General features: G+C 48.4%; 1 protein-coding gene across 1 annotated transcript in view; it reads left to right on the top strand.

Annotated features, from left to right (window-relative positions):
• The window catches only part of GALNT9 (polypeptide N-acetylgalactosaminyltransferase 9), a 108,585-nt gene that overhangs the window by 58,914 nt on the left and 24,477 nt on the right, over window positions 1–25,194 (top strand). Inside the window, exon 6 of the mRNA XM_064271947.1 lies at window positions 8,400–8,517. Within this exon, the coding sequence (XP_064128017.1) occupies window positions 8,400–8,517 (118 nt within the window). The remainder of the gene's footprint in view (window positions 1–8,399; window positions 8,518–25,194) is intronic.

Here is a 25,194-nt window from a genome sequence, read left to right on the forward strand (position 1 = left end):
GGGAGACCAGAACTAGACAGAGTGGACTGAGTATTTTCAAGAAAACGGAGAGACGTCTTAATTCCTTCATGCTCAGCATGTCACATGAGCTCATGTCCTGGGTCTGCTGGCCCCTGGAGATATTTAAGTTTGCAGAATCCCCACTGAAGGGTCTCAGAGTCATGGGCAAATGCCCAGTTATGAGATCACTCTCCTAGTGCTGTAGGATCCACATGGAGCCCCTCGAATGAAGGGAAAGCCAGGCCCCCTTGTGGAAGGACCCTCAAAACAGCCAAAATGTCTTCTACTCACCTTCCTCCTAGCCATCCACGTGGGCACCAGCTTTTATCATTTATCAGCACCATTGTGCCCTGGGGAGGGGAACAACCAGACTTTCCGGGGATTGCTGGACACTGGCTCTGAATCAACGCCAATTCCCAGAGACCCAAAGCGATACTTGGTCCACCAGTCAGAGGTGGGGCACGTGCGCCAGGGCCTCGCAGAGTCTGGGCTCGGATCCACCTCCGTTGGGCCAAGTGGGTCCCAAGCCCACCCTGTGGTTACCCCTGAGTTCCAAATGGATAACTGGAAGAGAATACTGGAACAGGCTATTCTGCTACTGGGAGAATCACCAAAAGGGAGATGAGTGGGCCCGGTGGGGCTCCATGAGGTACCTGCCAGCAGAGAAAGTCAGGCACACCTGAGCACAGAGGAGCACCCTGCCTGGCTCCCAGGTGGCAGAGCGTAGGGACGGGCTGCTGTCATTTCCTGATGGGCCCAGGAAGGCTGACCGCACAGACTGAGCCAAGGCAGCAAGCGGTGATACAGACCTTTGCCTGAGAAGAAGCTAATTAAATCCTTAGCGAGACGGACTGCCCCACGTTTAACTGGTGCTGCGTGGCCACGTCTGGAAAGTTCTTCCCATCGAGAGTCCAGCAATGGCAAGTCCTTCAAAATAAACATTCGCACCCAGCCTCACTGCGTCGAGGCCTCTTCACAACCCTCTAACCTAATTCCCTCATTGTACAGACTATGAGAAGGTAAACCCTGGGTAGAAAATTGCTTGACAAAGATCAGTCCCCGGGTCAGTGCAAGGTGGCTGGAAATTGCTCTTTGATTTCTTATCTGCTCCTCCAGCCTTGGCAGCAGCGGTAGCCTTGAGTGACAGTGGGTTTACCTGGAGGGCAGACAGAAGGAACCACTGTCCTTCCCTTGAAGGACGCAGCTTGAGTGTTGAGGTCCAGCTGGGGAAATTATTCCACACCGGGAGATGCTGACACTTGAAGATTTACTTTAGGAAATCTTCTTGCCATTCATTATACTCGGAGGCATAAGGAAGAAAAAAACGAGAAGAAATGACAAGGCTTCGGCTTCTGGGCGGAAAGTATTTCACTGCTGGCAGGAAGGAGAAAGATGTCTTCCCTTTCTGCGTCTGATGTTTGGAGAAGGAACACTGACGGGGTTGGTTCTCGGTTATGCCAGGTACTGGCTCTATCCTGGCTGTGGTCCAGTGTCAGGTCTGCAGGGGTCTGTGGCATGTGGTCACCTCTCGGGAGGTGCTAGAACCATTGGGGTCCCCTCAGGGACCTGGCTGGCGTGCAGGATTTCATTTGAAATGGAAATACTCTGGTGTTTTGAAGGAAGCCAAATTGGACAAGAAGGATCCGTGCCCGTCCACTGACCCTCCAGCTCCATGTTGCACACACCGTGGAGCAGGGTGAGGGGGCACCCCTCCTCCAGGCCCCCACCCTGCCCTGGGCCCTCTGGGCGATTAGCTGTAGCTGGTGTGTCCTAACCCAGACGCAGCTGCTGGCTGGCTCGGAGACCACCAGCCCCACGAGAAGTGTTTGGCTCCTGCCCCCAACAGGAGTTCAGAGCCGATATCTCTGATGGGCTGGGTGAGCACTGCTGTGTGTGCTAGGCTTCATGGTAGGGCAGGAATACCGTCAACTCCAACATTTTATGTTTATAAAAAACGCCGTTGCCGCTGCTGTCGGTCAGTCCTGACTCCCAGAGACGCTGTGCACAACAGAAGGAAACGTTGCCTGGTCCTGCCCTTCCTCAGGACAGGCTGTGGATCACATCCTGATCCACAGGGTTTTCACTGGCTGACTTTCAGGGTAGATCAGCAGGCCTTTCTTCCTAGTCTGTCTTAGTCCTGACACTTTGCTGAAACCTGTTCAGCATCACAGCACCCCGTGAGTCTCCACTGACAGCAGGGTGCAGTGGCCGGGAATGGAACCGGTGTCTCCCTCACAGAAGGTGAGAACCCTGCCACTGAGCCACCAATGTCCCCGTGTAAAACTTACATTAGGTAAATATATACCAATATCTATATATCTATACACAATATATACACAGTAAATATCCAGTGTAACTATGTGTGCCTTCACACACACAACACACACTTATGCTCACACACTCACTCACTCCCAGGCTTGTGCCCACACGTACTCACACACACATATCTGTTTCTCTAGTTGTGGTGGTACAATAGGGACGCTTTACTCTCTGACTTTGCCACCTAACGTTTTCTGAGCATCACTTCCAGTGGCTGTGCCTGGCCTCCAGCATCATAATGCTTAAAATGACTACGTAATGTTCCGCCAAGGGACAGCTCAAAATCCACCTGGCCATTTCTACATGGAGGGACACTGGGCTTATTTCTCTTTTTGCCACTATAACTCCTGTTGAATTCACAGTTTTCTGCAAAAGGCTTTTGGGTCAGTTTCCCCAAGAAAAATGCCAGCAGTGGAGTTAGGGGGCAGAATAATAATAGCAGACAGTTCCCGTGCTCGGACCCTCTCACAGGCCCTCTGCACACATTAACACTAAATTCTTGCAGCAGCCATTCGAGGGAGGCACTGTTGTGATGCTCGCAGGGCAGAGGCTCAGAGAGGTTAAGCCAGGTGTCCAAGGCCACACAGCTAGTGAGTAGCAGGGTGTCACGCTACAGGGTCTGGCTCTAAAATCCCACTGTCCATCATTAAACTGAATGGCCTCTCGCAGGGAACTCAAGTATTCCTGGCCCTTTATTCTTAGTTTCAGGAACCCTGGTGGTGCAACAGTTAAGTGCTCACCTGCTAACCGAAATGTTGGCGGTTTGAACCCACCCAGCAACTCCACTGGAGAAGGACCTGGTGATCTGCTCCCGTAAAGATTATAGCCTAGAAAACCCTATGGGGCATTTCTGCTCTGTCGCATGGTGTCACCACAGGTTGAAAATCAACCTGAGGGCACCCAACAACAACAACATTCGTGGATTCGAACTTCTCCAAGAGAGCCACACAAGTTAACACTGCCTCGACACTGGGCCGTTTCACAACCTTGCCTGGTATTCAGTGTGGGCCATGGTGGGAAAATGGCCCAGTGCAGTCCCCAGGGAGGCTGGGTCTCCCTGCGCTCTTGTATGCCCGCTGCCTGCACCTGCCGTCGTCCGATGGAGGCTGGGTCTCCCTGCGCTCTTGTATGCCTGCTGCCTGCACCTGCCGTCGTCCGATGGAGGCTGGGTCTCCCTGCGCTCTTGTGTGCCCGCTGCCTGCACCTGCCGTCGTCCGATGGAGGCTGGGTCTCCCTGCGCTCTTGTGTGCCCGCTGCCTGCACCTGCCGTCGTCCGATGGAGGCTGGGTCTCCCTGCGCTCTTGTATGCCCGCTGCCTGCACCTGCCGTCGTCCGATGGAGGCTGGGTCTCCCTGCGCTCTTGTGTGCCCGCTGCCTGCACCTGCCGTTGTCCGATTGGAATTGGACAAATGGCCTGATGGTGTTGTCGAGATACATTCTTCTTTCAGATCCCAGGCACACTCAAGTGTTGTACACCTTGTCAGTCTACCACAGCTTAAGGGAAATGCCTAGGATCCTCACTTTTATCCATTTCCCAATTTATATTGCCTCTAGGAAGTACCTGAGCACTCACATTCACACACACACACACACACTCACTCACTCACTCACTCACACTCACACAGACACACACCCTTAGGTGCAAAACAAAAAAACCAAACCCGTTGGTGTCGAGTCAGTTCCGACTCATAGCAACCCTATAGGACAGACCAGAACCGCCCCACAGAGTTTCCAAGGCTGTAATCTTTACAGAGTTGGACTGCCCCATCTTTCTCCCGAGGAGCGGCTGGTGGGTTGAAACCACCCACCTTTCAGTTAGCAGCTAAGCACTTAACCACTGCATCACCAGGGCTCCTCTGTTAGGTGCGAGGGGCCTCGAATTGTTAAGCAGAGCTCCTCCCTGGCACGTCCAGGACCAGAAAATGCAATCTGCAACTCGAAGGCTGCGATTCCGGCAGCGTTGCCCGTAGGGCCTGGGGAGGGTTTTGACTCTGGGCCTGTGTACACCGCACACACCCACTGTCTGGCATAGAAGGTGATCTGTGGGTGTGTGTAGGCACCTGCTGGGCCATTCAGAGCCAGGTACTGCTGGTCGTGTCTCCCTGAGGGCCCTGGAGGGGGCCCAGGTACAGGACTCAGAAATCTCTTGTTCTTCTTGAAGGTGGTGCAGGTCTCCTCAGTCCTCAGTGCCAGGGATCACTTAATGAGCACTGGAACAGACACCCACATTTCAAAATGCAAGTCTTCCACATATGGAGGTGCTCGTGGCTGGAAGGATGCCTGGGGTTTGCTTTAAAACCTTCCAGAAAAAGTGAAATTAGAAGGGTAAGGATGCTGATGGTTACTGGCGCTGAGTGGTGGGCGCGTGCTGTTCTCTCTACTCTCGTGCACGTTTGGAAATTCCTGTAACTGAAAGTCAGTGAGTACAGAAAAGCAGGAGAGGGTGCGTTCCTGGGATACAGCAAGCGTCAGCAAACTATGGCCCATGAGCATGTTTCTGTAAATAAAGCTTTATTGGCACACAACCACGCCCATTTGTTTACAGACTGTGGCTGCTTCTGCCTGCAACAGCTGAGGTGAGTAGCTGCAACGGAGCAGCATAGCTGCAAAGCCTAAAATATTTGCCATTTGGCTCTTTCCAGAAAAAGCTTGCTGACTCCTGCTATGGGGGCCTATTTATATGATCTCCTTGGGAATGGAATGTCAGTCTGAAACTGAATTTTCAGATAAGTATCTCATCATTAAATACCGAGCCTTATTTTTTGGATTAAAAAAAAAAATTGTAGATCATATTGTATGTTTTTCTGCCTTTTTAGAAACAATTTTAAAACAACTTAAAATGTCAGTCTCCAAGGGTCAGTGCCAGAGTGGACACAGGCAGATGGGGGGTCCGCTCAGCTCAGATGACACATGGGCAGGTGTTAGCTCAGTTAGGCAGCGGGGGGAGATGCCCAGTGGGACGTCTGGGTCCATCCGCATAGGCGGAATCACAGACTGTGTGGGTTTTGCGTCTGGCATCCTCCCTTAGCGTGACGTTTCCAGGTTCACCGTGTGTCAGGGCTTCATTCCTTGCTGTGGCTGAATAAAGCCCCACTGTATGGCTATGTTTTATTTGTCCCTTCATCTGTTGGTGGACATTTGGGTTGTTTCCATTTTTAATGGATCCTTTTAAAGCATTAAAGCGATGACATCAAGGGTGATGGAAACATTTGGGGCGGATGATGACACGGTTACACTACATGACGAACAGAGTCAACGCCATTGAACTGTACACGTGGGGAACGCTGGGATGGTCAATGTTCGGTCACACACATCTACCACAATAAAAAAAACGCAGACAAAAAACTACTTCGCTAGTACCACAGATAACACAACGCCACGGTTACAAATAAACCCCCAAACCAGGTGCCATCAAGTCAGCCCCGATGCACGGCGACCCTACATGTGTCACCGGGGTTTCAGTGGCTGATTTTCTCAGAAGCGGATCACCAGGTTTTTCTTTCAGACGCCTCTGGGTGGATTTGAACCATTAACGTCTCAGTTAGTAGCCAAGCACTTCACCTCTGTGCTACCCAGGAACTATGGTTACAAATGTAGGCTCTGAGTTCAGACGAATTCTGGAATCTCCTCTGTCACTTACCAACCATGAGATCTGTGGCAAGTAGATTAACTTCTCCATTAAAAACAAAAAACTAAACAATAACACTGACAACAGGAGCCTGACTGAACTTGAAGGGCCCAGGAGACAAGTGCCAGAAGCTTGGGGCATTGGGAGAGGCAGCTCTACAGAGCAGGACCTCGCGATCAGGGCCTGTGCCATGACCACTGTTCCCCCTTATGCTTAGAGCAGGACCTCGGGACCAGGACCTATGCCATGGACCACCGTCCCCCCTCATGCTCAGAGCAAGACCTCGGGATCAGGGCCTGTGCTGTAATCACTGTTCCCCCTCATGCTTAGAGCAGGACCTTGGGACCAGGGCCCATGCCATGGACCACCGTCCCTCCTCATGCTCAGAGCAAGACCTCGGGATCAGGGCCTGTGCCGTGACCACCGTTCCCCCTCATGCTTAGAGCAGGACCTCGGGACCAGGGCCCATGCCATGGACCACCGTCCCTCCTCATGCTCAGAGCAAGACCTCGGGATCAGGGCCTGTGCTGTAACCACTGTTCCCCCTCATGCTCAGAGCAAGACCTCGGGATCAGGGCCTGTGCCGTGACCACCGTCCCCCCTCATGCTTAGAGCAGGACCTCGGGACCAGGACCCGTGCCGTGACCACCGTCCCCCCTCATGCTTAGAGCAGGACCTCGGGACCAGGACCCGTGCCGTGACCACTGTCCCTCCCATGCTCAGAACAGGCCAGATGTTAATACTGTCCCTGTGATGACAAGGGCCCCCCACCCCGGAACCTGAGAACCCCTGGGCCACAGTGTCCCTCAGCCCTCGCTGTTTCTGTCATCACAGTAGGAATTTTTCATGCAAATAAATTCACCGCCAGCTGATTGTGCTACCGTTACCTTACAAGCTTATTTTAAGTTTATCTTGGAACTCTGAGCAATAATAAAAAAAATCAGTGCCAGCTGTAATAGATTTGGCAGGGAATGTCACACTTCAGTTCATCTGCGAGCACCCCGAGATCTTTTTTAAGGAAATGAGAGAGATACCCGTTGTATGTTGATGAACTACAACTTAACCAGTACAGTGCTTGCTGTTAAAAACCAAAAATGGTATTAAAATTTCGTCACTGTGTGGTTTGTGGCCAGAATCTAATGACAGAACGAACTGGATCTTTGCAGAAATACAAGGGTGATCACTTTTTAATGTGCGTGTTATTCTCAGACAATTGACGGGCATTTGCTTCTGACCTCCCAGTCACTGGAGCAGAAATACTGCTTTTAAATTATGATTGAGACCAATTTTGGGCTGTTGTTTTTATTGAAGACAGATTTAAAACCTGGAGGAGGGGTGGGAGAGCTTCTCAAGGAGGGGCACGGCTTCAACCTTCATTCCCAGGCCTCCTGGGCTGCCTGGGTGGTTGGAAACCACGTGAAGCTTTGCTAATTACTGCTGAGCTCTGAAGGCCTTGGAAGAAACTAAACCCCACCGTAGGAGTGAATCGTCTCTGTTTTGAATCACAGCCTTTTATCAGAGCTTAGAAGCTCCTGCTTTCCTACAGCACAGATGGCGTCTGCATCTTGCGGGAGTCACGCTTTTCCTTTCTTCATCTTTTTTATTTCTCCACAGCACCTAGTAGGCATCAGCACATCCTGAACCCGGGAATGAACAAGGGAGTGAGTGAATGAATGAGTGAGGGCTGTGAACGATGACACCGCCCGTTTACTCCCTGCCCCTCTGTCTCCTCCAGGCGAGCTTTCCTACCGCTGCCCTCTGAAATGACTTCCTGGGGAACTCATGCTTGGGTGGACTTTTAATGTACATTAGAAAAAAATATAACTAGCACATTGACTCATGACTTCACAGATACAACGGCCTGGGACAAGGCCGAATTTACTGATATGTCTTAAAGGTTTAGATACGATTACAGAAGTGACTACAGACATGATAGCACTTCCGCAGGCCACTGTGTACAGTTGCTCAGGCTGTGCACTCCACAACTTCAGGGGTGTCATCCAGAGAGCCTGATGTGAATGGGAGTCCACAGAGTTGAGCAGTGCACAACCTACACAGCTGCCCCTGCAGCCCCAACTGCAGATACAGCACATAGGACCAAACAATGCAGGAGGCAAGCAGGTGACTCAAGCTTGGGGAATGGTGTTCAACCCAACAACCCATGGGGTGCACTGATGTGTTTTCAACCCCACACTAAGCTGCCTGAACTGATGCTCGCTGGTCGCCTGTGGCAGTTACTCAACGAGCATTTGCACTCTGGTCACGCTGAGTGACTTTCCAGGCTCAGAGGGAGGGAGAGGGACACCTGAGGCAGCCCCTCTTGTGTCCCTGGGCACAGGGACTGACTGGGGCCGACCACACGAGGGGTGAGATGGGGGTCGGTGGAGAGAAGCTGAGGGTGCTTGGGGCCCTTTGCCTGCTGCGTCCTCATCTGCCATCTCTGTTCCCCCAGGACCCCCGCCATGATCGGCTGCTCGTTCGTGGTGGACCGGGAGTATTTCGGGGACATCGGCCTGCTGGACCCAGGCATGGAGGTGTACGGTGGGGAGAACATTGAGCTGGGCATGCGGGTGAGTGGGGCTGTGATGGGGTTCGTACCAGGTGGGGGGCGCACCAGGGGCTGCCCCTGGCTTGGTGGCACCAACCTCCCACAAGAATGGCTTTAAGGAGGACTTGTTGCTGGATCGCAAGCTGTCAAGGATGAGGCAGTCCCCAAACTGAGAGCCGATGTTAGCAACTTTTACAGGAACACAGCTGACACACTGAATGTAATAACTAAATGCAGGCCTTTTCTGTGAGTTTATTGTATTTTCTGGACGTCACCTTTGTGGATTATACAAAGGACTATTTGGTGGAACCAGGTGTAAGTTATCCACAGGCAGGGTGGCTTAGTGAGTTTTGCCTGAGTGTGTGAACAGCTGTCTCCAGGGGAACCTCTGGCTGATCCTGGAGTGGGTCCGGAGAGTGAGACAGTTCAGCTGCAATGGCTTCGGGAGCAGGAATTAACCACTCTTCCTAATGGGCTGTGTTTGGGATGAGGCTGCTAGTGGCTTTGACCTGAGGGGTCGTGAGAACTCCCATGTCGTCACCTCTGACCCCACTCCTGACCCACGTGGACAGGAGCCTGCAGAGGCGTCCTGGCCCCTCTCTTCAGGGGCGGCAGGGTGGGCTGTGAACTTGTGGAGATCTGAGCTGCCCACCCAACCACCACAGGAAATAAAGCAAGAGGAGGTCAGTTTGTGTACTGACTTCCCGGTCTGTAAAACATCACTGGGCAGGAGCTCACAGTTAGCCATGACGCTGAGCTGAGGCCCCCAGTACACCCGGGGGAGGACCGCTGGGCTGGTTACAGGGCTGGGGCAGGGGGAGGTGAGAGGCAGGGTCCTGAACTAGCTGGGGAGTGCTGTGCAGGAGGCAGCAGGGCCCCGAGGTGAGGAACGTCTTCTGGGAGCATCTCTGGGCTGTCCTTGTGGTGGAAAGCCATAGCACAAGGAAAATCGAGGCCAAAATTATTCTTGAGTCCATTTTCTGAAAGTGCGATGATTTAGCTGAAAGTGGAGCAAAACAGCCCCGCCACCAGGTTTCCACGGTGGGAGGCTTAGCTTGGAGGACTCTGTGCCAGCCATGGAGCCCTAAAGACACTGATGGCTGATTCATTCTTTTTTTATTGTGTTTACTGAGCACCTATACGCCCCAGCGCTGTGCTGGGTAGTGGGATATGGTGGTGAGCAAGACAGCGCCTGCCTTGTGGGACTGCGTGACGACTTAAAAGGCAAAGGCACGCATTAGGGCTCAGATGGCTTTGGGGACAAGGTGAAGGATCTCATGTGTGCGTGAACTTGGCAGGCCAAGGGGGCACTGGATGCCCCGTGAGTGCTCCTGAGGGGGGAGCTGCCGTGGGGGTGGCAGGATTGAGACCTCAGTGTCAGCCGTTGGCCTGTCAGGTCAGCCCTGTTACTATCTACCTGCATGTGCAGGCCCATATCAGCTGTCACCTGTCAGGACGGCCCAGAGGTCAGCCCTGTTACTATCTACCTGCATGTGCAGGCCCATATCAGCTGTCACCCGTCAGGACGGCCCAGAGGTCAGCCCTGTTACTATCTACCTGCATGTGCAGGCCCGTATCAGCTGTCACCTGTCAGGACGGCCCAGAGGTCAGCCCTGTTACTATCCTCATTTCAGAGATGTGGAAACTAAGGCACAGATCCAAACAGGGTCACACTCCTCGTACCAGGGTCAGGATGTGAACATATCTTTTGGGGGCACAACCCCTCCACGACAGCATCCTCCTGGGTAAGTGGACTGAGTACTACCCCACATTCCTTTTCTCCTGCTGGCCCCAGGGTCTGTGCTTGGCCCGGGGTCTGCGCGCGGCCCCAGGATCTGCGCTCAGCCCGGGGTTTGTGCGGGGCCCGGGGTCTGTGCGTGACCCCGGGGTCTGCGCGTGGTCCGGGGTCTGCACGTGGCCCGGGGTCTGCGTGTGGCCCGGGGTCTGTGCGTGGCCCTGGGGCCTGTGCACAGGGCCATGAAAACAACAGCAACAATAACTAACTCCTGCGGCCACTGCCCTGAGTGTGGCGTCTTGTTTCACCTGCATAAGGACCCCATTGCCACCCCAACTGTACCAATGAGGAAACTGAGGCACCAGGAGGTCCCTGACTGTCCCACCCACACAGCCATTAGTGGAAGCACTGGCATTCAGACCCAGGTTTCCTGACCCCAAAGCCTGCGGTACTTCCACGTATGGACCCTGACTCCCTGGAGCACAGCAAACATCTGGAACAGTCTAGTCTAAGGCACTGGCCCTCCTGAAGCCCGAGTCTGCTCACCGCTGGTCTCCCCAGTAGACTGTGCCCTCCCTGAGTCCAGGAGACTAGGAGCTCTGCTACGCACAGGTGCCTAGTGAACACGGGCGGCATGAGAGCACGCAGTAACCCCTCCCCTGGGGCTCCCCAGCACAGCTGGTGCCACCTCTGTGGGGCTTTTCTGTGGTGCTCCAGGACCCTCCCCCACCAGCAGGCTGTGTCTACGCCAGCATGTGAGGTCACTAGGAAACCCAAGGCACAAAGGCGAAGCCGGAAGATCAGTGAAGGCAGCAGGTTATAATGTGTGCTCTCTTCTCCTCGAGGCACAGCTCCTCGTTTAGATCAGGAAAATGCAGATACAGCTGGACAGTGAATCCAGCAGGAAAGCGTGCAGGGTGAGCCTGAACTGTCCAGAAATCCAGAGCGAGGACGTGCATGCACCCGGGAACTTGGTTCAGTGCACCACGTGGTACGGAGCCGGGACCTCAGCCCTCGCCGAGCAAAACCCACTGAAGGTCTACTGTGTGCCGAACCAAAAGCCATACCTACTGATGGCCTACTATGAGCCAAACCAAAAGCCAAACCCATTGCCATCGAGTCAATTCCAACTCACAGCGATTCTACAGGACAGAGTAGAGCTGTCCCATAGGGTTTCCAAGGAGCAGCTGGTGGATTTGAACTGCCAACCTCTTGGTCAACAGCCGAGCTCTTAACCACTGTGCCACCAGGGCACCTACGGTATGCCAGGCACTTACAAGTCCTGTGTCAAGTTCTCTGGGAGCCATCTGGCTTAGTGGGCTCCCCTCTGCATAGCCAGAAATTAGGACCAGCTAGGGCCAGGGGGGGTCCCTTGTGGTACAAGCAATTAACATGCTCTGCTGCTAACCAAAAGGTAGGAGGCGGTTCAAACCCACCCAGAGGTACCTCAGAAGAAAGGCCTGGCAACCTATTTTCAAAAAATCAGCCATTGGAAATCCTGTGAAGCTTCAAATGGGCACCAAACACATGACAAGACTCTCAGTGTCCTCAGCCATCAGAGAGATGAAATCAGAGCCACAACGAGGTACCGCGTCAGCTCGGCTGCTCACCAAAAGGTCGGCAGTTAGAATTGCCAGCCACTCCTTGGAAACCCTATGGGGCAGTTCTGTTCTGTTCTGTCCTGTAGGGTCGCTATGAGTCGGAATCAACTCGACAGCAACGGGTGTGGTATGGTATAGTATACAATGGCTAAGATTAAAAAAAAAGAGAAAATAACAAATCTTAGCAAGGATGTAGGAAATTGGAACCCTTATCTGTTGCTGGTGGGAATGCAAAATGGTACCGCTGTGGTGGAAGACAGTGGGGTGGTTCCTCAAAAAACTAAAAATAGAACCATATGACCCAGCAATTCCACTTTTAGGTATAAACCCAAAAGACATGAAAGCTGAGACTCAGAGGCCTGTACACCAGTGTCCCCTGGAGCACTATTCAAATAGCCAAGAGGTGAAAACAAGCCCGTCGGCAGAGGAATGGATAACCGAAGCGTGGTACGGACATGCAATGCAATCCTGATCAGCCAACAGGGGAAATGAAGCCTTGACACTGGCTACGTGGATGGAGCTGGGAGCCGTTACGCTGAGTGAAATACAAACCCACTGCCACTGAGTGAATTCCAGCTCACAGTGACCAATCACAAAAGAACAAATATTATATAAACTCACTTATATAAAAGGACAAGAAAAGGCAAATGTATAGAGAACGAAATTTATTAGTGGTTACTAGGGGCGCGAGGGAGGGAGAAGGGGAGCTAATGATAGAAACATCACATTGATGAAGGGTAGGGCCGCACAGCTGATGATTATAACAGCTGTCAGTAAGTTGTACACCTGCAAAAAGTTGAACTGGCAAAAAATAAACAAACAGATAATCAGGTTGTCCCTAAAACAACTCCTTTTCTGCTTTAGAAGTGACACTAATATAGGTTTATCCTAAAAGCTTGCATGCAAAACAAGCTAATAAAAAGATCTGGCTTTTTTTTTTTTTTTTTTTATAATAACTTTTATTAAGCTTCAAGTGAACGTTTACAAATCCAATCAGTCTGTCACATATAAGTTTACATACATCTCACTCCCTACTCCCACTTACTCTCCCCGTCTTGAGTCAGCCCTTTCAGTCTCTCCTTTCTTGACAATTTTGCCGGCTTCCCTCTCTCTCTATCCTCCCATCCCCCCTCCAGACAAGAGTTGCCAACACAATCTCAAGTGTCCACCTGATATAATTAGCTCACTCTTCATCATCATCTCTCTCCCACCCGCTGACCAGTCCCTTTCATTTCTGATGAGTTGTCTTCGGGGATGGTTCCTGTCCTGTGTCAACTGAAGGTCTGGGGAGCATGGCCGCCGGGATTCCTCTAGTCTCAGTCAACCATTAAGTTTGGTCTTCTTATGAGAATTTGGGGTCTGCATCCCACTGATCTCCTGCTCCCTCAGGGGTCCTCTGCTGAGCTCCCTGTCAGGGCAGTCATCAATTGTGGCCGGGCACCAACTAGTTCTTCTGGTCTCAGGATGATGTAGGTCTCTGGATCATGCGGCCCTTTCTGTCTCTTGGGCTCTTAGTTGTCATGTGGGCTTGGTGTTCTTCATTTTTCTTTGCTCCAGGTGGGTTGAGACCAATTGCTGCATCTTAGATGGCTGCTTGTTAGCATTTAAGACCCCAGACGCCACATTTCAAAGTGGGATGCAGAATGATTTCATAATAGAATTATTTTGCCAATTGACTTAGAAGTCCCCACAAACCATGCTCCCCAGACCCCCGCGCTTGCTCCGCTGACCTTTGAAGCATTCATTTTATCCCGGAAACTTCTTTGCTTTTGGTCCAGTCCAATTGAGCTGACCTTCCATGTATTGAGTGTTGTCTTTCCCTTCACCTAAAGCAGTTCTTATCTACTGATTAATCAATAAAAAAAACCCTCTCCCACCCTCCCTCCCTCCCCCCCTCGTAACCACAAAAGTATGTGTTCTTCTCAGGTTTACTGTTTCTCAAGATCTTATAATAGTGGTCTTATACAATATTTGTCCTTTTGCCTCTGACTAATTTCGCTCAGCATAATGCCTTCCAGGTTCCTCCATGTTATGAAATGTTTCAGAGACTCGTCACTGTTCTTTATCGATGCGTAGTATTCCATTGTGTGAATATACCACAATTTATTTAACCATTCATCCGTTGATGGACACCTTGGTTGCTTCCAACTTTTTGCTATTGTAAACAGAGCTGCAATAAACATGGGTGTGCATATATCTGTTTGTATGAAGGCTCTTGTATCTCTAGGGTATATTCCTAGGAGTGGGATTTCTGGGTTGTATGGTAGTTCTATTTCTAACTGTTTAAGATAACGCCAGATGGATTTCCAAAGTGGTTGTACCATTTTACATTCCCACCAGCAGTGTATGAGAGTTCCAATCTCTCCGCAGCCTCTCCAACATTTATTATTTTGTGTTTTTTGGATTAATGCCAGCCTTGCTGGTGTGAGATGGAATCTCATCGTAGTTTTAATTTGCATTTCTCTAATGGCTAATGATCGAGAGCATTTTCTCATGTATCTGTTGGCTGCCTGAATATCTTCTTTAGAGAAATGTGTGTTCATATCCTTTGCCCACTTCTTGATTGGGTTGTTTGTCTTTTTGTGGTTGAGTTTTGACAGAATCATGTAGATTTTAGAGATCAGGCGCTGGTCGGAGATGTCATAGCTGAAAATTCTTTCCCAATCTGTAGGTGGTCTTTTTACTCTTTTGGTGAAGTCTTTAGATGAGCATAGGTGTTTGATTTTTAGGAGCTCCCAGTTATCGGGTTTCTCTTCATCATTTTTGGTAATGTTTTGTATTCTGTTTATACCTTGTATTAGGGCTCCTAGGGTTGTCCCAATTTTTTCTTCCATGATCTTTATCGTTTTAGTCTTTATGTTTAGGTCTTTGATCCACTTGGAGTTAGTTTTTGTGCATGGTGTGAGGTATGGGTCCTGTTTCATTTTTTTGCAAATGGATATCCAGTTATGCCAGCACCATTTGTTAAAAAGGCTGTCTTTTCCCCAGTTAATTGACACAGGTCCTTTGTCAAATATCAGCTGCTCATACGTGGATGGATCTATGTCTGGGTTCTCAATTCTGTTCCATTGGTCTATGTGTCTGTTGTTGTACCAATACCAGGCTGTTTTGACTACTGTAAGATCTGGCTTTTTAAAAAACAAAAAGAAAACCCTGTGGAGCACAGCTCTACTCTGACAACCATGGGGTCACCGTGAGTTGGGGTTGACTGGCAACTGGTTTTCTCCCACCCCTCTAGTCCCTTATCCAGCTTTATTGTTCTTCTTTTTTTACAGACTTTATTTTTTTAGAGCAGTTTTAAGTTTACAGAAAAACTATGCAGAAAATACAGATCCACCTGCCCACTGTTACACTGTTTTTACTATTGATACCTGTGTGATATATTTGTTGGTAATTGAAAACCATTGCTGATACATTGTTACTGACTAGCTTTACTGTTCTCTGCAGCACTGCTGACATACATGTGTCTGTGTGTGGTGGTTTTCTGTCTCTGGGAAGGTGGGGACTGTGCCCGTTCTGTTCACTGACTGCTAGCCAGTGACTGGGGCTTAGTCAGCGCTCAGTAAGTACCTGTTGGCGGAAGAGCTGATGAAACAGTTGGAGGGTTCTCTAGCCAAACTGTGTTGATGTGAACGTTTGGGGTTTTTGAGTGTTTCATTTCCTTTTCTTTTTTGCCTGTGGGTGTTTATTCACAGAAAAGATTATTTAAGACCAGTTTTTTAAAATTTATATATAATTTATTAAAGTTACATGTTTCAAAATCTGTTCTAAGCCTTTAAGTGAATCTTAGAAATACTATTATTATGGTCACAAATCTAATAAAATGAGAACAATCGTCTCCTCTCTGATTAACTCACGTTGAGCAGATTAAATGCCATAAACAACCTGTTGCATTTACACCTTTAATTAAATTCCCTTGAACCTTTTTCAATGTTACTTATAAATGTAACATATTTTCTTTTTAAGCAGTTCGAATGCCTGATATCATGGCAAAAAAGCCTACAAGTGCTTTAAAAAGTCTAGTATAGATAATAAATTAAACTTACACCAAATCGCAAATTCTCTTAAGCATTTCAGGATCATTTGCAAATTATGAAATTCTCTAACACTGTCTAATTTAAAATCACAAATTTAGAATCAATTCCTCAAATTTTAAATGGAATCAGGAGGTTAATTGGACAGATTCTCTTAATGTCCGACTTCTCTAAATGTTTTGACCATTAAATACCAAACCTTTCTGAATCATCCCTGAACTTCTAAGATAAAAGTATCAGTTCTGTGTTTCATGTACCTCTTCACCCCCACAGTGGAGTCCAACCCTCCCTGGTGCAGTTGTATATATGCAGAAACAAATACTAAGACAGTACATTATAAACAAGCAAGAGGAGCGAACACAGGAGACTACAGGCAGGGAGGCAGGCAAAAGCAGATAAATACCCTGCAGAATCTCCTGAAGGGGACCGTGGGCCTAATGGGACAGTTCTCCAGCAGGGTCTCCATACGCACTGGGACCCACACGGCCGAGAGGTGGGAAAGGAGCAAAACTGTGGCCCCTCAGACCTATGCTGTAGGATGGCAACCCACGCTGACCATCCTGCTTTAAACTGTAGTTGTCTTGTGCCGTTGAGTCGATTCTGACTAATGACAACCCTATGTGTTACAAAGAAGAACTGTGCTCCACAGGGTTTTCTTGGCTGTAATCTTTCTGAAGCAGATGGCCAGGCCTTTCTCCCTTGGCACCATTGGGTGGGTTCGAATCACCCACGCTTCATTTCCAGCCGAGTGCAAACTGTATGCGCCACCAGGAACCTCGGTCTAGACTTGTTGTTAGATGCCGTCAAGTTGGTTCTGACTCATAGCGACCTTATGCACAACAGAACAAAACACTGCCCGGACCTGCACCACCTTCATAATCGTTGTCATGCTTGAGCCCGTTGTTGCAGCCACTGTGTCAGTCCATCTCGTTGAGGGCTTTCCTCTTTTTTGCTGACCCTCTACTTCATCAAGCATGATGTTCTTCTCCAGGGACTGATCCCTCCTGACAACAGGTCCAAAGTACGTGAGTAGTAATCGTAGTTTCACATTCCTTGCTTCTAAGGAGCACTCTGGCTGCACTTCTTCCAAGACAGATTTGTTCATTCTTCTGGCAGTCCATGGTGTATTCAATATTCTTCACCAACACGATTCAAAGGCGTCAATTCTTCTTCGGTCTTCCTTATTCGTCATCTAGCTTTTGCAAGCATATGAGATGATTGAAAATACCATGGCTTGGGTCAGGCTCACCTTAGTCTTCAAGGTGATATCTTTGCTTTTTAACATATTAAAGGGGTCTTTTGCAGCAAATTTGCCCAACACAATGTGTCATCTGATTTCTTGACTGCTATTTCCATGGGTGTTGATTGTGGATCCGAGTAAAATGAAACCCTTGACAACTTCAATCTTTTCTCCATTTATCATGATGTTGCTTATTGGTCCAGTTGTGAGGATTTTTCTTTTCTTTATGTTGAGATGTAATCCACACTGAAGGCTATAATCTTTGATCTTCATCAGTAAGTACTTCAAGTCCTCTTCACTTTCAGCAGGCAAGGTTGTGTCATCTACATATCGCAGGATGTTAATGAGTCTTCCTCCAATCCTGATGCCCCATTCTTCTTCATATAGCTCAGCTTCTTGAATTATTTGCTCAACATACAGATTGAATAAGTATGGGGAAAGGATACAACCTTGACACACATCTTTCCTGACTTTAAACCATGCAGTTTCCCCTTGTCCTGTTCGAATGACTGCCTCTTGATCTATGTACGGGTTCCTTATGAGCATAATTAAGTGTTCTGGAATTCCCATTCTTCGCAATGTTATCCATAATTTGTTAGGATCCGCACATTCGAATGCCTTTGCATAGTCAATAAAACATAAGTAAACATCTTTCTGGTATTCTCTGCTTTCAGCCAGGATCCATCTGACATCCCTCATTTCAAGTCCTCTTCCAAATTCAGCTTGAATTTCTGGCAATTCCCTGTCGATGTACGGCTGCAGCTGCTTTTGAATGATCTTAGCAAAATTTTACTTGCATGTGATATTAATGATATTGTTCAGTAATTTCCGCATTCAGTTGGATCACCTTTTTGGGGAACAGGCACAAATATGGATCTCTTCCAGTCAGCTGGCCGGGTAGCTGTTTTCCAAATTTCTTGGCATAGATGAGTGAGTACTTCCAGCGCTGCATCCATTTGTTGAAACATCTCAATTGACATTCCATCAATTCCTGGAGTCTTATTTTTCTCCAATGCCTTCAGGAACTTGGACCTCTTCCTTCAGTACCATCGGTTCCTGATCATAAGCTACTTCCTGAAATGTTTGAAAGTTGACCAGTCCTTTTTGGTATAGTGACTCTGTGTATTCCTTCCATCTTCTTTTGATGCTTCCCGCGTCAATTAGTACTTTCCCTGTAGAATCCTTCAATGTTGCAACTCAAGGCTTGAATCTTTTTTCAGTTCTTTCAGCTTGAGAAGTGCTGAGCGTGCTCTTTCATTTCCTTTTCTAACTCCAGGTCTTTGCACATGTCATTATAATACTTTGTCTTCTCAAGCTGCCCTTTGAAATCTTCTGTCCAGCTCTTTTATTTCATCATTTCTTCTGTTCACTTGATGTTCAAGAGCAACTTTCAAAGTCTCTTCTGACATCCATTTTGGTCTTTTCTTTCTTTCCTGCCTTTTAAAAGATCTCTTGCTTTCTTCACATATGATGTCCTTAATGTCATTCCAGAACTCATCTGGTCTTCGGTCATTAGTGTTCAATATGTCAAATCTATTCTTGAGATAGATTCTAAATTCAGGTGGGATATACTCAAGGTCGTACTTCAGCTCTCGTCAACTTTTTCTAATTTTCTTCAGCTTCAACTTGAACTTGCATATAAGCAAGTTCAACAGTCCGCCACAGTCTGCCCTGGCCTTGTTCTGACTGATGATATTGAGCTTTTCTATCATCTCTTTCCACAGATGTAGTTGATTTGATTCTTCTGTATTCCATCTGGTAAGGTCCATATGTATAGTCACCATTTATATTGTTGAAAAAAGGCATTTGTAATGAAGAAGTCGTTTGTCCTGGAAAATTGTATCATGCAATCTCCGGCATCGTTTCTATCACCAAGGCCATATTTTCCAACTACCAATCCTGCTTATTTGTTTCTAACTTTCAAATTCCAACCATCAGTAATTATCAGTGCATTCTGATTGTATGTTCAATCAATTTCAGACTGCTGAAGTTGGTGAAAATCTTCAATTTCTTCATTTTTGTCCTCAGTGGTTGGTGGATAAAACTGAATAACAGCCATATTAATTGGTCATCCTCGTAGGCACATGGATATTATCCTATCACTGACAGAGCTGGACTTCAGGATAGATCTTCAAATGTTCTTTTTGGAGATAAACATGATGCCATTCCTCTTCAAGCTGTCATTCCCGGGATAGTAGACCATACGACTGTCTGATTCAAAATGGCCAATACCAGTCCGCTTCAGCTCACTAAAGCCTAGGATATCGATGTTTATGTGTTCCATTTCATTTTTGATAATTTTCAATTTCCCTAGATTCATACTTGGCACATTCCATGTTCCAATTATTAATGGATGTTTGCAGCTATTTCTTCTCATTTTGAGCCATGCCACATCAACAAATGAAGGTCCCTAAAGCTTGACTCCATCCGCGTCATTTGGTCCACTCTACTTTGAGGAGGCAGCTCTTCCCCAGTTGGGTTCTGAGTGCCTTCCAACCTGAAGGGCTCATCTTCTGGCACTGTATCAGACAATGTTCCACAGCTATTCATAAGGTTTTCACTGGCTAATTCTTTTTTAGAAGTAGACCACCTGGTCCTTCTTTACAATCTAGTCTTCTTCTGACCTAGACTTGGATGAGGCTTATTTCCCGCACCCCTCCCTCAGTGTTCTCAGCGGAGGAACCATTTAATATCAAGCACAGTGATAGAGGTTGCACATCCTGGAGTGAGGCTGTTCTAGACATCCAAAGGGAATTTTACTGTCTCTAGGGAGCTCTGTCCAACCCTGCTCCAGGGCAGAGGACAGGAGGAGTGGTGTATTTCTCCTCTTCTCTCACCTTGGGCAGGTGCTGCCCTAGGCTGCTGCCTCCTGAGCCTGACTGGCTTCTTAGCCCTTTCAGGAGCTGTTAAACATTCCCTGCATCACAATCCCTCTCTCAGTCAGAGAAGGCATCTCTCCATCCTCTGGGACCAGAGCAGCCTTGAGCTCAGTGAGAAGGAAGAGCAGAAACATCCAGCAGAGAAAGGACTTCGAGAAAATTCCATGGTGGTTGTGGTAGGTGTCGTCAAGTCACCTCTGACTCATGGCATCCCATGTGCAACAGAAGGAAATGTTGGCCAGTCCTGTTTGTCTTCATTATCACTGGTGTGCTCAAGTCCATTGCTGTAGACACTGTGTACTTTGAGTGCCTTCCAACCTAGGGGACTCATCTTCCGGCCTATATAGGACAATGCTTTATTGTGATCCATAGGGTCTTCACGGTCTGATTTTTAGATGTAGATCCCTGGTCTTTCTTCCTAGTCTGTCTTAGTCTGGAAGCTCTGCTGAGACCTGTTCACCATGGGTGACCCTGCTTGAATTTGAAATATTGGTAGCATAGCTCCCATGTCACGGCAACACGCGAGCCACCACAGTACAACAGACAGATGTTTCCAATAGAGCATTTGGAAAAATTAAGATTTGCAGTGGATAACAGATAAGACACGAGAAAAAGAAAAACTGCAGAAGGAAATGAAAGCTGTACAATACAGAAATGCAATCACAGTGCACTATGTAATATTTACATAGTCTTACTAATGTCAACATTGGTTACTGATTGAACAAAAATCAAGAGAGAACCAAATTTGGGATGCTGGGGAAGGTAAGGAGGACTGATATCAACCACATAAATCATTACCCATCATAAAAGGAAGTAAACAGATAATCTCTAAGATTGATGCATCCTGAAATGAGTGTAGCACGTAATTTAGGCGTAGGAGGAAACTGTCGGAGGTGCAGCTAAAAGGGTTCAAGGTAAACTGTGAAACCTTGGAAATTGGGGGTGAGGAGAGGTGGGCAGGGGCTTTCCTCATGTCGTTTGGTTTTCTTCGATTCTGTTAACCATGTGTGTATAATGTTGGACACTTATTTTTCTTAAAAATATATCAAGTTGCTCTTTGGAACTTGAAGAAAAGCACAGAGGGAAGGAGAGAAGGAAAGAGGGGAAAGGAAGGAAGGGAGGACGGGGGTGCTAGTGGTTGTGTACCCATGTTGTAGAGACCACAGAGCCTGGCACATCCCTCACACACAGCGGTGACCCGCGCCCTTTGCTGAGTGCTGCCCCCTGCTCCCCCACCCCCATCCCAGCCCCCTACCCCCACCCCAGCCCCCGCCCCGTCCCAGCCCCCCCACCCCCGTCCCAGCCCCCCCGCCCCCATCCCAGCTCCCCCACCCCCATCCCAGCCCCCTACCCCCACCCCAGCCCCCGCCCCAGCCCCCCCACCCCCGTCCCAGCCCCCCCGCCCCCATCCCAGCTCCCCCACCCCCATCCCAGCTCCAGCTTGACCTCCCCACTCCCGCTGTTCTTGATCTGCCATTAGCACAGGTGACCTGTGTAGCCTCTCTGACTTTGTGATCGATGTCACCCGATTAGAGGATCATTCCGTGGTCTCGGGGTGAATTTACGTTTGTGTGGTTGTAGAAATGCCTACCGCTCATCCCCTAATGAGGAAACTCCTGCAGCCAATTAAGTGAAAAATGAATCCGTCTCGTCTCTTAAGTTTAATAAAGGTCGAGATGAAACCGGGCAGTGAAAGTCCTGCTTAGAAAGCCCTCTGAAGGACAGAAATTGGAAATTTTGCTTCTCTCTCTGAAAGCCTTCAGACTCACTGCCCCTAAATGGTGTCATAGGAAAATCCTCTCCCATAGGAAGGCAATTACTGTGCCTTCCATACCCCTGACTTGGAAGGAATGCTTTAGTATTCCAACACTGGGGCCCTGGGTGGCGTCTCTTTTCCAGCTCCCCCAAGAGTGCATTCATACAAGATCTTGTTGATACATCCAGCCTTGCCAGAGGAAGAGAAATGACGTCCTTCCTCCCTGCGGGGAATAGTGAGGTGTCCCCATGGCTGCCCCACTGCCCATACTGGGGACAGGGAATCCCAGCAAGATCTAACATGGGAGGGACAGAAAGGAAGCGGTCCCCAGGCTGATCCTAGACCTTCCTTTCAGCGGTGGGCTGAAGGGAGAGGGTGGCGGAGGACTGTGAAGTGCTGCTTTGTTTTGTAGTGCTGGCTTCAGGGAGAGCTTGCTCTAGCCCTCCTGAGGCCACAAGTGGAGACTTCAGAGCCCAAAGACAAGGCTACCACCCGATAGTGAGCCTCCTCACTTGCCCAGCCAACACCTGCTCAGCCTGAGCAGATGAACTAAGCCGCCAAGTTGTGAGGAGCTATTGCTTGGGAGAGGGAAAAAGCCTTCTGCTTCAACGTCTTTGTGGAGGATGCCCTGCTCGCTGCACACGTGGGTCTTTCGAAGATCCCTTGAGATGTGCATTTGGAGCCGCCTCTCCGTCTGGGGGGGGGGGCTCGTGAAAGCCCCTGCCTCTCTCTGAGCCTCAGTTTCCCCGTCTGTCACTGAGAAACATGACAGGACTTAACTTACAGGGCTGTTTGAGAATTAATGAGATGGAAAGCTGGAACGTAATATAGATAGCTGCCATTGACTGTAACTCATAGAGACCCCATAAACAGAACAAAACGTTCCCTAGTCCTGCACCATCCTCAGGATCAACAGCACATTCAATTCCATCGTCGTGGTTGTTGTGCCAGTCCGTCTCACCGAGGACCTCCCGGGGCCTTGCCAGCCCTCTACTTCACCAATCACAAAGTCCTCCTCCAGCGACTGATCCCTTGTGATGACATGTCCAAAGCAAGCACGTCAGATAACGTTCTGTTGTGATCTGTAGGGTTTACATAGGCTAGTTTTCAGAAGTAGATTGCCAGGCCTTTCTTCCTAGTCTTAGTCTGGAAGTTCTGCTGAAACATGTGTACCATGGGGGAGCCTACTGATTTTGAAAAACCAATACTGCTGAACCCAGAAAGGTCGGTTCCTGTCTGGTGTGTTCAGGCTTGCCGATTATCTAGACACCAGTCTTTGAGAAAGAGAAAGTAACTTTATTGCAATGGGCAGAGCAAGGAGCTGGAGGAAGTTCCTCAGATCTGACTCCCTGAGCTACCAGGAAGCAGGGCTTGTATGTGATTTGGGTAGCAAGGTGGTGACCGTGAAGGCGCACTGGGGAGGGAAGGTTCTAGAAGGCAGCCAGGATACAGGAGGTGACGTGGTTCTTGTCAGACCTCTTGCTGTGGAATAGGGTCCAGATGCTGGTTTTCCTTGTGATTCATTTCACCTGTTGCCGCTTCTGCTTTGAAGTCAATTAGTGTTCACAGCTGGCCCTTCTGCGCATGTGGGGTGGGCCAAATCTGGCTTGGGCTGGTTTAAGGACTAATGTAAATTTACTGGCTTCCAGCAACATGCAAGCCACCACAGTACAACAAACTGGCAGACGAGTGGTGGGGTCTATAACACGGATGCCGTAAATGCTCATTATTATTATGTGTAGATATTACATACCATTTTCCTTCCTTTGTAAGAAACTTTTTGTTATAAGCACATTGGAGATAAATAGGACAAAATAAAAATCACCCACAATTCTGTCTCTGCCAATGCTGAGATGTACATCCTTCCAGAGCTTTCCTGCCCATATCCACACGTGTGTGTACATGTATGTGCATATAGGCATACATAATACATAGGCATATTTTGTTGTCTTCATGCATTTCTTGCTAAGCTGGGGCCCCCCTGCATCCTTTCTATAACCTGCCCTGCCTGTTACTGGGTTGAGGACACCTTCTCAGGACTGTAAATGCCCTCCGCCCACACACTGGATGGCAGCACAGTACCCAACTGCAGTGTGGCCCCTGGAGCCCTGTTGTTGGGCCCTGAGACCATTTCAGAGTCCCTCTTGAACACCACGCTGAAACGAATCCTCTTGTACCTGAACCTTTCCTCATGCTTCAGTCAGTTCTTCAGGACGAATTTCTAGAAATGGAATTGCTGTATCTGAGGAAATACGTTTTTATGGCTTTTGATAAAATTTGCCAAATCCATCTCTCTTCTCCAAAAACAAAAGGCTGTGCCTCACTTGTGGTTCATGCAGGAGGCAGTTTCCCAGGCCCTGCAATGCGTGGGGTCCCATCAAATATGACTTCTACTTTTTGCAAATATGTCAGACGCAAAGGAGATGTCTTTGTTGGGTGAGTTTGCATTTCTCCAGTTGCCAACAAGCTCGAACGACTTCCTGTGTGTGTTAGCCATATGCTCTTCTTCCTCCGCCAACTCTTCCTTGTGCCGTTCCTGTCTTCTGGTTGGTTGTAAGAGCTCTTTATGCATCGGGGGTGTTAACTCCTTGTCACATGATGCTGCAGCGTTCCCTGTGTGTCACGTGACTCTCGCTGTTGGACACTGGGTGTTTTATACACAGCAATTATTTTAACATAAGTGTATCTATCTTTTTTCTTTGTTGTCATCCTTAGAAAGGCCTATCTGACCAACTATTTGACTGTTCAAATATCTTCTGATGGTTTTACAGCTCTTTTTTCACATTAAATATATATATATATGTATATATTTAAGCAAGGTAGCGATCTTTGTATTGTTAGTAAACTAAGTTCTCACACCATTCTCCGAGTATCTCATCCTTCTTCACTATTGAGAAATGCCACTTTTACTATATCCTACGTGCCTATACAGGAGTAAGACGTGGCAGTCTGCTTCCGTAAAGATTACAGCCTTGGAAACCCTATGGGGCAGTTCTAGTCTGTCCTACAGGGTCTCTATGAGTTGGAATTGACCTGACAGCAACAGGTTTATATATACATGGAGCCCTGGTGGCGCAGTGTTTAAGAGCTTGGTTGCTAACCAAAAGGTCAGCAGTTCGAATCCATCAGCCGCTTCTCGGAAACCGTGTGGGGCAGTTCTAGGACTCAACTTGATGGCAGTGTATTTGGTTTTGTTTTATATATAATACATATACACAAATATATGTATCTGTATCTATTTGAGCTTTCTACTTTCAGCCATCACCTTTAGAAAATACCTTAATGTCTAGTAATTGCATAATTCCCCAGTATTACTTGAGAGTTTTCTTGGCTATTCTCTTGCTTTTACTCTTCTGTAAGAACTTTAGAAACATTTAACCAAAATTCTGGGCGGGGGCTATTCCATTTGCACATGGGTAGAGTTTATATAATGTCACACTGCAGCAAGACACAG

Source organism: Loxodonta africana, chromosome 19, assembly GCF_030014295.1.
Source record: "Loxodonta africana isolate mLoxAfr1 chromosome 19, mLoxAfr1.hap2, whole genome shotgun sequence".
NCBI lineage: Eukaryota > Metazoa > Chordata > Mammalia > Proboscidea > Elephantidae > Loxodonta > Loxodonta africana.